The sequence below is a fragment of the Candoia aspera genome, chromosome 3, assembly GCF_035149785.1.
Source record: "Candoia aspera isolate rCanAsp1 chromosome 3, rCanAsp1.hap2, whole genome shotgun sequence".
Taxonomy (NCBI): domain Eukaryota; kingdom Metazoa; phylum Chordata; class Lepidosauria; order Squamata; family Boidae; genus Candoia; species Candoia aspera.
The window spans coordinates 70,093,178-70,107,686 of NC_086155.1; the positions used below are offsets into that span (position 1 = coordinate 70,093,178).

General features: G+C 39.5%; 1 protein-coding gene across 3 annotated transcripts in view; it reads left to right on the top strand.

Moving 5' to 3' along the window:
* The window catches only part of CACHD1 (cache domain containing 1), a 136,518-nt gene that overhangs the window by 42,521 nt on the left and 79,488 nt on the right, over window positions 1-14,509 (top strand). For all 3 annotated transcript variants that reach the window (XM_063298070.1, XM_063298072.1, XM_063298073.1), the window contains exon 2: window positions 3,057-3,119. In XM_063298070.1, the coding sequence (XP_063154140.1) occupies window positions 3,057-3,119 (63 nt within the window). The remainder of the gene's footprint in view (window positions 1-3,056; window positions 3,120-14,509) is intronic.

Below are 14,509 nucleotides of genomic sequence, written 5' to 3' on the forward strand. Positions count from 1 at the left end.
TATATCTTCATTTGATTTGATGTTAAATGTAGCTGGTATATAACATTTGCTTCCTTGTCTTGAGTATGACGTGAAGGTCAGAGGATTGAACTGGAGATCTTAAGACAATGAAGCAAAATTGCATCCTTGGAAAAGAACAGAATCTTTACATAGGTTTGTTCCATGTCCCTTTCCTTACAAAATACTCTTTTCCACTGATCTCCCATCCCATATTTCTTTAATTCCTATTATCAGTTCTATCTGGATACTTTAATTGTGTTTTTTAAATAGTGATGTAAATTATGTTTTCATCTGTTGAAATAACTCACATTGTATTTCTGAACAAGAACTTAATGTTCATTCTCAATCATTAAAATTAGAAATACTATTTTGCAAAGATGTTCTGTACAAACCTAATCTTAAGCCTCTGACTTTAGATGTATTTTTACTCTACAGAATTACCTCTGCTGAAATACTAGATGGGCTTCAGATATTTTTTTCATATATACCTGCAAGATCACTTAATTGAAGAAAGGACATAATTTGTAAGATGTGCATTCTATTAGCTCTGTCAATAAGTGTTTCTCCATAAGATAGCGCATAAGCATTTAGGCTATTTGCTTCATAATTATAAATATTCAAAATTAACTATAATTAATAAAATATGCACAACTTATTTTGGGTAATAAACTTTAGGAGTTGTATTTTTCCCTTGTTTATTTACTTGTTTATTTATGTTAAGAGGGGATATATATATATATAGTGCCACGGATTCAGTCTTAAGAGTTGTATGTAGATTTTAGTAAGTCTATATTAAATATATGCTTGTTTTAGAACTGATTCTAGGATAATTCTTAAGAATTAAACTGATTCTAAGATAATGTTTTAAAATTGGTGCTTTTTAGCACCAATTGCAGCAGTGCTTAGTTGTGTAAGATTGGTCTAGTAACTATACCAATTCATGAACCTAAAGAATGAAAAGGAAGTAAATTCAAGTGTACATCTTTAGGTTAGAAAATGAATTGGAAGGGGGAAAATTACTTATTTCATACTAAATAAGTCATCCAGCTTTTATATGTAAACCTCTCATAAGTATCTACATTTCAAAAACTTTTACAAATGTAAATGTAATTCCTTGTTATTCAATATGTATATGACCTTTAAAATGTATATATTTTCCTTGGATTTGCCCATGTGCCTTGGATTTAGTCAATCCATTAATATGAAAGAGGTTGCAAACAGAAGAGGCAGCAGATAACCAAACCTCCATGCATTTGCATTTCCTGTAGGGAAGAAGAAAATGAATTGCCCTTTGGAGCAATATATGATGTCTTGTGTGTCCCCCCACCCAATCCAAGACACTGCTCTCCTCTTGCTTTGTAAACAGCCAGTCCCTCTTTAAAGGTGGCTACCAAAGGCTTTTAATAGGCTTGAATGGAGGGCAAGTGTGTGCATTCTCCTTTTGACCTAGTGAAAGGTGAAAGGTCCCCTGTGCAAGCACTGAGTCATGTCTGACCCTTTGGGGGATGCCGCTTTCGCGACATTTTCTTGGCAGACTATAGCGGGGTGGTTTGCCATTGCCTTCCCCAGTCGTCACCTTCCCCAGCAAGCTGGGTACTCATTTTACCGACCTTGGAAGTATGGAAGGCTGAGTCAACCTGAGCCGGCTACCCAAGAATACAGCTTCCGCTGGGATCGAGCTTGGGTCGTGGGGAGAGTTTTGGTTGCAATACTGCCACCTACCACTAAGCTGGGGCTTAAGTAGAGCTTTCTGGACCCTAAGGCAGACTCTCAGATGGGTCCTCCTAGATGAGAGAGCTGAGGCTCCAATCCCCACTCAGACTGTGCAGTTGAATGCAGGTGGGAGAAAAGGAGGATGAAGGTCTGTCACCAGTTTCTTCCTACCCATGCTGCTTCTCATCTGCATCTTCTTTTGGGCACCAGGTTTGCTGAAGGCATGGGACAAAGAAGGCACAAGAGCATAAGGCCCCTGGTGCCTGCAGGCCCTGGGGTGACGTTCTCCTCACCTTTACTATTTGTATGCTCTTGAGTCTTATTAGGAAGTTTCTGGTTCAGGGATGTGCTGAACAGTGAGCAATTTCTTGCCTCTGTTGAGGTTCTGTTAGTTTGGTCTATGAAAGAAGATGGCTTCTTTCCTTTATTCCAGTGAAATATGAATAAAGATGGTAATGGTTAATTTATGCTATTGGGTAGATCCAGCTTCAAGTCCTCCCTCTGTCTCAGTCCAGCTTACCTTTCAGAACTGGGGGGATAAAATGAAGGAAGACTACCATATGCCAGCCTTGATCTCCCAGAGGAATAATTTAAGGGCAATAATTAATAAAAATTCTTCTTAAATTTTATTTTATATTCCTCACTGATACTGACCAAGAGACAAAGGGAAAAGAGTAAAAGGAGTTTAACTGGAAGAAAAAAGCAGAGCAATGCAAAAGTGGCCATCAGTGTATCTGCATTGTTTCTTGCTTCAAACTTGGGTGATGCATTATGTCTCTGGTGGCATTCCATGTGAACATAAATACTGGGAGAAGAAAGTATAAGCCCATAGTTTCCACCATGGCAAATGACCATGGGGCCTCTACTTCTTGATACTAAATAAAAGTAGTTTAGAAGTCTAGACTGGTTCCTAATGAATTGAGAGTAACAGGGAAGAAAACTTGAAAGTAGAGAGATTGGGGAAGGAGAAAGCATTTTGAAAGAGCTGTATTGAATTAAATGTATATGTAAACAATTCCTATACTTGGTCAGAATCAGATTTCAGATGTAAAGCATAGCTCTTTTAAATTTATACCATTTGAATTCAATAGCAGGCACTTTGGATGCAATATCCTAGGCTTTTTCCACAAAACACAAACATGTGTTTAATTTAATTAAGGAAGCATAAGTGTGTCTAATAAAACTGGTGTGGTTTTTCAGTCACTATTACAATAATTCTTTTAAACTTTAATCTTTTTCCTTATAATACCTGTTCTGAATACAGCTGCTTTTTCTTCTGAATATGTTAAAACCATGATTATTGTGCCATGATGTCTCAGTGGTCTTTCTTAATTTTGTTACAGCGGATATTCAACTCCTTTGTGTACACAGAAAAGATCTCAAATGGAGAAGGAGAAGTTCAACAGGTAGGAATTTGTTGCCTAACCACATTACTACAACAATACTTACACTAATGATTTTTCTTAATGTTCCCTTCCAGGTCTATACCTTCAGTAGTTTTTTTTTTCCTTGTCGTTTGCTTTTTTCACTTCACCATGTTAAATTGCTAACTTAGAATGTTTCTATTGAGAATTGAATATATTTTCGCATTGAACAATGCTTATGGATTCCTAAAAGTGTTGCACTGAAAAGTGTTTTTTTCTTAACTGAATAGCTATAGGCTTGATGGTTGTGAAACATTCCAGTTTAATGCTGGTTATAGTGCATTCAAACTAGTTCAGAGTTCTCTAGTAAAGTTTTTCTCTGTCAAGAAAAGAGCATTCAAACCTCCTGAAGTGTAAATAAGACCAAACCAAACAAAGACAGTTCATCTGGAAACACTTTCCCTTTCTTCTGCCTGTGGGGGGAAAGTGGATCAAAGAATGCCAGAATGAAGAGGGCCATGTGAGCCCACAGAGAAGGACTGTTTAGAAACCAAAAGTCTGCAGGAAAAAACAAAAAACCCAAAGAAGCAACTGGCTTAATTGTCCCCAGTCAACGCCAGAGGATGCTTACATGGTCTTTTTGGCTGTGCTGATTAGGGCAGACATGGAAATACCTGGTTATTCTGCTTTCTGAGACTGATGTCGGCTTTTCTGTATGTTATGTAGCATATAGGGCTTATTCTAGGCGTTCATATATATTCATTGGACATGGAGGAGAACATTGCTGGGTGTGCTTAAGTTAAGTGTCAGAGTTCATGCTCTACCAACATTGCACCTTCCAAGCTGCTTAATGTGTGTATAGATTGGCTGTGCAGTTTGTTGTTGAAGGACACAAGTTTGGTATTATTAATTTTCTATTAGATGCATCTATAAAAGTTTCTCTGTAACCCTGTTAAAAGCAAATTCAGCCGGGTTGACCGCAACACACACACACACACACACACACAAATCAAAGAAGTGTTTTTAGAAGGCATTATATAACAGATTTATCTTCATATCCTGCTGAGGGGCAGTGGAAAAATTTTATACATGTAACTGGGTAACTTAAATGGTTTATTGTAAAACTTTTAATGTAACTATGTTAGAAATTTACTGTTTTGCCATTAGTTAAACCAGATTGACTTTACACAAAAGAGTAAAGGAATATATGTAAAAATCTATTAACCATTTGAGGAAACAGTCTAATCTATGGGCATTCACCTAATTTAGCTCTTACCTAGTCTATGGATAGATTTAAGTATAAACCCCATCGAATCTAGCCATATGCCAGATTGCTGTAACTAGATAAGAAAGATGGTACTTGTAATCTAGCACAGCTGGAGTGCATCAAATTGGGGAAGATTAGACTTTCGAGGAGGATAGATTACTGCTATTTCCAGCAATAAAAAAGGTATTTTTATTGTTAGAATAGTGAAATACAAAGGAAGAAAAGTCTATATTAGATAGTGACAGTGAAATAAAGCAGAAAAAGTACTAAGCATAAATAAAAACATGGGAAAACTTTCTTGTGACACATTCCCTTCCCTTCCATTTGGTTCCCCCAACTGATTACAACATGGATATTTATGCTTTACACTGAACATTGAGGATTATTGCTAGTAACTATTTAAGTCCTTTCATCTATTATTTTTCATTGGTCTCAAAACCTTATTCTTAGAAATCTTGTGGCCTTGGCCACCTGTGATCTGGATCCATGCCCCTCCTGATTGGTCAAGGCCTCCCGGAAGGTGACATGTGGTTGGGTCCAAGTAATGGTTAATGCCTCTTTGTGGTAGGGGGTGGTACCACCTGCCTTGAAGGAGGTGGTGGTGCACCCCCTTCTCAAGAGGCTATCCTTGGATCCAACAGTGTTAGACAATTTTTGTCCAGTCTCCAACGTTCCCTTTTTAGGGAAGATTGTTGAGGGAGTGGTTGGTGTTCAGCTACAAAGGGCCCTGGATGAAGTGGATTATTTGGACCCTTTTCAGTCTGGGTTTGGGCTGGGGTACAGCACTGAAACAGCATTGGTCGCACTTGTAGATGACCTTTGGAGAGCTCAGGATTGTGGTGGATTTCGGTGGTACTGCTTGTTCTCAGGAAGGAGGGAGCACATTCCAAGGAGGTGAAGGAGGTAAGAGGAGGCACAGTCCAGGAGGCAATGGTGGGAAAACGAAGAGGTTCAGGATAGCCCTGCCCTAGAGCCCTCACAGGTTATTTCTCCTTAGGTTAGTTAGAGTCGCTTTAGTCTGGCAAGATTCTGTCTATACAGTGAGAGCAAATAAACTGGAGTTTGAATGGACTGACTCTTTGTTGTTCTTGGGCTGAGCCTGACAGGGTTAGGGTGGTGCAACCATTCTGGCCCAACGAGACCTCTCAGTGGTCTTGACCATGGTATCCTTCTGGACTGGCTTCAGGGGTTGGGAATGGGAGGCACTGTGTTGCAATGGTTCTTATCCTTCCTCCATGGCCAGTTCCAGTTGGGGTTGGTGGAGGAGGAGAGGTCGAGTCCTAGGCCCCTGCAGTGGAGGGTACCTCAGGGCTCAAGTTTTTTTCCTCTCCTCTTTAACATCTACATGAAATCGCTGGGGAAGGTCATCTGAAGGAACAGGGTATGGTATCATCAGTATGCTGATGATACCCAGTATGCCAGTGATACCCAATTATACATCTCCACCCCTAGCTACACAGGTGATGCTGTTGCGGTGCTGGCCGAGTGCCTGGAGGCTATAAGGGTCTGGATGGGAAGGCTTTGACTCAACCTTGGCAATGCTGGCAAGATGGCTCTGGGTTTTTGGCCCCCCAGGCCTGTATGATATTTCATCTTTGATTCTAGATGGGGTGGCACTCCCCCAGACTGAGCTGGTGCATAATTTGGGGGTCCTGCTAGACTCACAGTTCCTACTCAAGGAGCAGGTGGCATCTGTGGCTAGGGAGGCCTTTTCACAGATTCGTCTTGTGTGCCACTTGTGCCCTTTCCTTGACTGGGAGGTCCTGCTCATGGTCACTCCTGCCTTGGTCACTTCCCGTTTGATTAATGCAATTAGCTCTACATGGTGCTGCCCTTGAAGATCACCTGGAAGTTACAACTAGTCCAGAATGTGGCGGGTGCGCAGTGATAGGTACCCCTAGGTTTACCACATTTACACCCCTGTTGTGTGATCTGGACTGGCTCCCAGTTTCCTTCCAGGTGCAATTCAAGGTGATGGTTACCTTCAAAGCCATGTATGGCACAGGGTCAGGTTATCTACAGGACCACTTCTCCCTAAGGACATCTGCCTGTCCTATCAGATTGGACAGGATGGGCACGCTTCTAGTCCCCTCCCTTAAATGTTGCCATCTTATGGGACCTAGGAAGCGTGTCTTTTCCATGGCAGTCACTGCCCTATGGAACACCCTTCCCCCTTTTAACTTTGCAAAAAACACTTGGCTTGGCTTTCCCCCCAAGCTCTGGGGTAGGGTGAGGTTGATGAGATGAACTTGTTGTGGTCTGCATGTGAAAGTTTAGCTATGGTGCTGTTTTTTTTCTGGTTTTAATATTTGTGGTTTTAATATTTTTTATTGTAAATAAATATTGTTTTATCTTTTGGTTGAGCCACCCAGAGTTTGGTACAAGATGGGCAGCTATAGAAATGTTTTAAATAAATCAATCAATAAAAATTCCAAGTGTCTAAATTTGGCTTGCTGTGTAATGTGTATGATGTAAGAGAGCCATTTTTGCTTAAATTTGGTTAGACATCTGTTATGGATGTATACTCTCAATTTTGCCATTGCTACATATTCTTCCATTCTGGTCAACCAATCTAATATTGTTGACAAGGTTCTTCTTTTACAGTGTTGTGCCACATTTGTTCTTGCAACTGTGAGCATACAGTATATCTTAGTAAATTGTGATATTTTTCATTTATATTTTCCAGAATTATACCTAATAAAAGTATTTGTGGTTTCAGTTCAAATTTTTATTTTTAGGATTTTCTGAATATTTTAATGTATTGCTTTTCAGTACTTTTCAGGATTTTTTAAATATAACCACCTGATACGATCAAATGTTCCTTCTTTGTTAGGGCATTTCCAGCATTGATTGTTATATGATTTGTCTATCTTGGTAATTATTGATGGAGTTATATACCATTTATAAAATATTTTATACCAATTTTCCCTTAAATTATAATTTGGGGTAAATTTTATTCTTTTTTTTTCGATAGCTCTTCCCATTGTTATATTCTGATTATTTGATTACTGTTATTTCTTGTTTACCTGAGAATTATTCTGCTTATTCTCTGTGCCTCATATATCTCAACAGAGAGGCATAGAATTTTCCAACAAATAGAACTACTTGAATGATGCCTTGAATTCCTTAGAGAATGGGAAGGCTTCATCAGAAATGTAATATATAAACTGTGCTATTTTCTAAATGCACTTTCAGTGTTATGGTGGAGGTAACTCCTGTGGTTACTGCTATGAGAACTGATAATTGATAATAGGCATAACAACAGTATCAAAACAATCATTAGGTTCTTTAAGGTATACAATGCTTTTGGTTAGGCGGTCTTCATTTATGCAATTAGATATTTTTGCCATTGTTTTACTATTATTCCATAATTCTCTCAGTTTGGTTAGTCATCATTTTTAAAGGCCATTTTTTAGAATGATGGTTGGCTGATGCAAGTTGAGCTACAAAAATACAAGATTTTGGTATTGTATAAGCACTTTAAATTCTGAGCTATATCTCATTATAAAAGAAGAAAACAACACATGATATAGTTTTGGTGGCTATTGACTTTTGGCAAAGCCCTGGTGAAACCAGTCGTTGTATGTGCTAATATGTTTTCTACTACAGATTAAGGTTACTATGGTAACTAATCATTTTGGCCGGGTGAAGAGGTTGAATTTAATTGTCCTCTTTTCGGATGTTAATTTTTGCACCTGGGGAAGAACTTGCCTGGACTTGTTTTAGTTTCAGTTTCCCTTCTGTGTAGGCATGTAGAGAGTTAAGCAGCTCTCACTGAGAGCCTGTAAATATGTTTGCTTTCTGTAAATAAAATTATTTTTATAGAAATGCCTGGTGTGTGACTTTTCTGATCTCTCCTGGGCCAAAGGCTTTCCTAGCAATCTGCTAACAGGTTATGGGCCCAGTAAGCTGCCCAGTAAACCCACTAAGAAGCCCAGTAAAACCCCAGAGAGAATAGAGAGATCAGCTCCACACCTCATGCACAATTTAAAGGCAGGTAGCAAAGACCTGTGAAGATTTTCTTTGGAGCCACCTGGAGGTTTTCCAGCAACTACCAGTCTACAGGACAAAGAAGCCAGCTGAGGTGACTTGCAAAAGAAGGAAGAAGCCATGGCTACCTCCCAGCCCTCAGCAATGCCTCTGGAGCGCCTATCAGAGACCAACTATTTGAATTGGGCCCTGAAGATGGAGATGTATCTTCACAGAGAGAATATTTGGCTGCCAATTGGTGAGCAAACCCCCCAAAATCCCAGTGCTGAATGGCTTAGACAGGATGAGCGGGCTAGAACCACCATTATCCTGGGAGTTGAGGACAATCAGCTAGTCCATACCTAGTGCAACGTATGCAGTCTGCAAAGCAACTTTGGGATGCTTTGAGAGACTTGTATGTAAAGGCAACAGCAGGGAGTAAAGTTACCCTGACAAAAAAGCTGTACAAAGCCTACCTTGCAGAAGGACATAGCCTTCCTGAGCACCTGCATTATATTCAGCAGCTGTTCGTTGAGTTGCAGGAGAGAGGAATGGAATTTACACCTCTCACAAAATCCTATATCCTCCTGTCCTCACTGAATGAAACGTGGGACATGCTGATTTGTACCCTGGAGGCTATACCTGAAGTAGACCTCACCCCATTGTATGTTACACAGCGCTTACTTGCTGAATGGGAGAAGAGAGAGGAACGATCCCCCCCCCCATCTCTTCTGGAAAGCTGCAGTACCAGAAAACAAGGGAAAAGAAGGGAAAGGAAGCTGAGGCCACAGCACTAGCCAGTCAGCGATGCTTCACCTGTGGTTCAGTTGGACATTTGCAGAAAGACTGTGCCTTGAGACCCAAGAGTAGAAAGACAGAGAAGAAGAACACAAGGGCAACACAGAAGAAGGCTCTTCAGACAAGCCAAATTGCACAGGTTGCTGAGAAGGGTAATTCTGATGTATGGGTGTTAGATTCTGGGGCCAATTGTCATTTATGTAATTGTAAAAGCTCTTTTGTGTCACTGTCTAAAACTGAAAGACAAAGTGTATCTTTGGCTGATGGGTCTGTGACCAAAATTATGGGACAAGGTGACTTGTATTTATCCTGCTTGGGAGAAACTGTAAAAGGTGTGTTGTGTGTGCCAAATTTACAATCAAACCTTTTATCTGTGGCACAATTGGCTGCAACAGGGTATGTCATAACATTTAAGAAAAATGGTTGTGAGATACGTAAACATGGAAAATTGTGTGCTACTGGTTTATTAAAAGACTCCTTGTACATTGTGCAAAATGCAAGGAAGCCAAGCTGCAAGGCTGCAGTTGGCAACACTCCATATCATGACCAATGTGTACACCTGATGCACAGGAGATTTGGTCATGCTAATTTCAAGTATATAGCACAAATGCCACAGCTGTGTGCTGACCTAAAGATAAAACCCTGTGACAAATACTTAGATTGTGTAGTTTGCAAAGAATGCAAAACACTAAAAGCTCCTGTGAGTAAGCACAGTGACAGAGTTACAACTAGACCTTTGGAAATTGTACACTCTGACATTATTGGTCCTTTTGCTCCAAGCCTTGGACAAGCGAGGTATGCAATGACCATCATTGATGATTTCTCAAGATACACATTTATCTACATCTTAAAACAAAGATGAGGCATTTGAGAAATTCAAAGGTTTTGTGACATGGGCAAATGAAAAATTCCCTAGGCCTGTATCTGCACTCCAATGTGACAGAGGAGGAGAGTACCTTTCTCACAAATTCAAAAGGTTCCTAATGGAAAAGGGGATAGAACAAATTCTTTCTAACCCTTACACCCCTCAGCAAAATGGTGTTGCTGAAAGAAAGGGCAGAACCTTGCAAAATGCGATGGAATGCATGCTTAAAGATTCACATTTATCTTTTAAGAATTGGGGAGAGGTGGTGGTCTCTTGTGGTGGTCAGATCAACTGGAGAGCTAGAATTTAATCTCCCCCAGTTTTGTTCAGCAAAAGAAGCGCTTTTGCTAATTATCAATTTCTCTCCCACTATGAACCTGTAGCTCCTCTGGCTTTGTTCATAGCCAACAAAGAGAACAGCAAGGACTTGCTGATGGTGATCTTTTGCCTGATGAGGACATTAAACCAGAAAAGCAAACTGAAGATCTGTCTGATGAGACAGATGCTTCTCAGGAAAGTGATAGGAGTCAAAATTTAAGCCCTGTATTACCTTGCAGATCTCAGAGGACTAATAAAGGCATTCCTCCATCACGTTTTTAGGCTGAAACAGTAAAGGCATTTCACATATTCACAGAACCTGTGTCTTTAGAACAAGTGAATGCTTTACCACCTGAGATTGCACAAAATTGGCATTCTGCCATGCAACAGGAGTTAGCATCCTTGAAAGAAAATAAAACATGGAAACTGGTAAATCTACCTCCCAATGAACGCTGTCTAGGTTGCGGGTGGGTTTTCAAACTAAAAAGGGATGCTGATGGCAAAATCCAAAAATATAAAGCAAGGTTAGTTGCAAAAGGGTTCACTCAAAGGAAAGATTTAGACTTTGACAAGACTTTTGCACCAGTTACTAAAGGTGAATCAATTAGATTACTGTTAAAAATTGCTGCACTCAAAGGAATGTCAGTTCACCACTATGACATTCAAACTGCATTTCTCTATAGTGATTTAGGCCACAAATTATACATGCAGCAACCCCCTGGCTATGAAAAAGGGGAGAATCTAGTCTGTGAACTGCAGAAGTCAATCTATGGGTTAAAACAAGCTGCTAGATCCTGGAACCAAAAATTAGATGATCTGCAGAATTTTGGTTTTGAAAAAGGAAAAGCAGATCCATGTGTATATATGAAGAAAGACAAACAAGGCTGTATGTATCTGTGCATTTATGTTGATGATTTGCTGCTGTTCACACCAACAGAAAAACAAAGGCTTGATTTTGAAGCCTGCATGAAAAGCCATTTCACATTAAAAAGCCTTGGAACTGTAACAAATTACCTAGGTTTAGAAATACACAGGGAGAAGGATGGTAGCTTTCTGTTAAACCAACGTAGTAAAATTCAAAAGCTCCTAGAGGATTTTAATATGCAAGACTGTAAACCAGTCTCTACTCTGAAAACAGATTTCCAGAAAAATATAGGAGAAACTCAATTAACTGAGACAGAGAAATATAGATCTGCAATTGGAAGTTTACTGTACATTGCAAATCACTCTTGCCCAGATATCTCAAATTCTGTGGCCATTTTAAGTAGACAGGAAGAGAAGCCTACATCTACTGGAAAAGCAGCATTGAAGAGGTTAATGAGGTATTTGCAAGGAACAAAGAATTATTGCCTGAAGCTAAATGCCTCTGGAACTGAGAAATTGCAGGCTTTTGCCAATTCTGACTGGGGAGCAGATGTCAGTGACAGGAAATCCACTTCTGGGATTTTAATTCAATTTGCTGGGTCTAGCTTAGGCTGGCATTCTAGAAAGCAAACACTTGTTGCTCTTTCCACTGCAGAAGCAGAGTTTTATTCTCTAACACAAACCTGTAATGAGATTATATGGTTCAAACGTTTGTTAAAAGACATAGGCATGGAAGTGAACCCTATAACTGTTTATGAGGATAATGAAGCTTGCATTGCTATGGCAAAATCTGAAGCCTGCAAAAATAAGACAAAACATATCGATATTAGATATCAATATATCAAAGATATGATAAGCAAAGGAGAAATAATTTTGAAATATTGTGAATCAAAAGACATGATTGCTGATATTTTAACCAAACCTCTTGCTGTACCAAGACACAGAGTGAACAAAGCAAATTGGTTTGCATCTTATTCTGTAGTATAAAAAGGGGAGTGTTAATATATTTTCTACTACAGATTAAGGTTACTATGGTGACTAATCATTTTGGCCGGGTGAAGAGCTTGAATTTAATTGTCCTCTTTTTGGATGTTAATTTTTGCACCTGGGGAAGAACTTGCCTGGACTTGTTTTAGTTTCAGTTTCCCTTCTGTGTAGGCATGTAGAGAGTTAAGCAGCTCTCACTGAGAGCCTGTAAATATGTTTGCTTTCTGTAAATAAAATTATTTTTATAGAAATGCCTGGTGTGTGACTTTTCTGATCTCTCCTGGGCCAAAGGCTTTCCTAGCAATCTGCTAACAGTATGATGATACAGTTCTCTTCTTGCAAACAGGGAACTGACAGGAGGAATCCACAGTTCTATCTTAAATCAGCTAATGTCAAATATTGCCAGTGAGTGGGCCCATGCATCACTCTAGGCTGTGGAGTGATTTAACCATGATTTGTTGAATAAGACACAGTAGTTAGGTCCACATAATACTCTAAACCAGTATCAGATAAATCAGATATGTGCGATATTTTGAGCCTAAAATGGAACATCAGAAGAGACAGCAGGAGCCTGGAAAAAAAATCATTTTTTTTTTTTGCCAGGGAAAATGCCAGAAGCTCACAGAGAAAGCAACTGTCAGAGAGAGCGCCACTTTGGTCTAGTGGTTAAGGCTCTGAGCTAGAAACCAGGAGTCTGAGTTCTAGTCCCACCTTAGGCATGAAAGCCAGCTGGGTGTTTTGGGGCCAGTCACTCACTCTCAGCCCAACTCATCCCACAGGGTTGTTGTGGGGAAAATAGGAGGAGGAAAGAGTATTAAGTATATTCACCGCCTTGAGTTATTTATAAAAATAATAAAGGCAGGATAAAAAATCTAAAAAAAAACCCTTACTGTAGTTCTAATAAGTCTGCATGACAGAAAGGTAGCAAGGAAAATATGAACAGAGCCCTCAGAAGTTTGAGGCTTGCCCCAGGGAGTACAGTTCTTTTTATATGTCAGATCATCTTCTGTTAATAGAAAAAAATTAGCAAAAACACTTAACTGTTGCTTAGCGTAGACTGGAATAGCCTGCTGTGATTGACGTACCTTGGAGAGATTGGCACTAGCAAATGCTTAAACTCTCATAATAACAATTGTTATTCCATCCAAGCAGTGCAGCTCTTAACAATGACAAATGCTAGACATTTTAAAGGGTAATGTAGAAGGCCCTCCAAGGGATGCATTTCAGGGACATACAGTGATACCAAGAAGAGGAGGAGAATTCCTTAATCTAAAGCAATTATGTTCAGCCTTTACCCTTTTTACTAGATGATCTTCGATCCAGGAATTATTTGTATGAAGAGAATAGAAAGGGAGGTATATATTCTTGATTTTAACAGAATTAATCCATGTATGATAATCCAGATTAAACTAGAGTGCTCTCATAACCAGTAGTATTAGATATTAATTAAACAACATAAGATATTACTTAACATATTACTAGTCTTTAGTAATGTAATGAAGAAAACAGTAATGGAGGCATATAAGAAGAGAGTAACAGTAGTTTTTGCATTTATCTGGGGCCAGTTCAGAAGTTCCCTCAGCCTGGCCTTGTAATCGTTGCTGGAGGAGGAATGTGGGAAAGGAATCATAAATGTGTCTTCTTGCTTAAATAAATAAAGGATTTCATTTTAAAGCTTCTGCACTTTTAAAACATTACATTTTTTTCTATTTTATGAGAAGATTTGGCTTGCAAGATAGAAAACACTGAATTGCTGGGACTTAATTTAATTAATTTAATTTAATTAGAACTTAAGCATGAAGCATGCTTGGGTTTGTAAATTAAGCAGGATAGGTCCTAGTGAGTATTTGGATGGGAGACTACCAGGGAATATTAGGACTATATGCTAGCCTGGGAAGCTAGCAAAACATCTCAGAAGACGATAATGGCAAATAACTTCTGTACATGGAAAGGTTCTATGAAGCCACCAAGAGTTGAGCTTAATTCAAAAGAGGCTTGCCTTATAAAATCAACTAACCTAACAACTTATGGCGGAGACAGTTTGGTGTAGTGCTTAAGGCACCGCACTAGAAATTGGGAGACCGTGAGTTCTAGTCCCATCTTAGGCACAAAACCAGGTGACCTTGGGCTGACATTCTCTGTTAGTCCTAGGAACGCGGCAGTGGCAAACCACTTCCAAAAAACATTGCCAGGAAAACTGCAGGGACTGGTCCAGACAGTCGCTAGAAGTCAACACTGACTCTAAGGCGCACACGCGTGCACACACGCACACACACACTTATGACCAGTAGCCTTGGGTCTAGGATCACCACAGAACTCTATGAGAGATTTTAGGAGCTGCTATGAGCCTTTTTAATATAATTT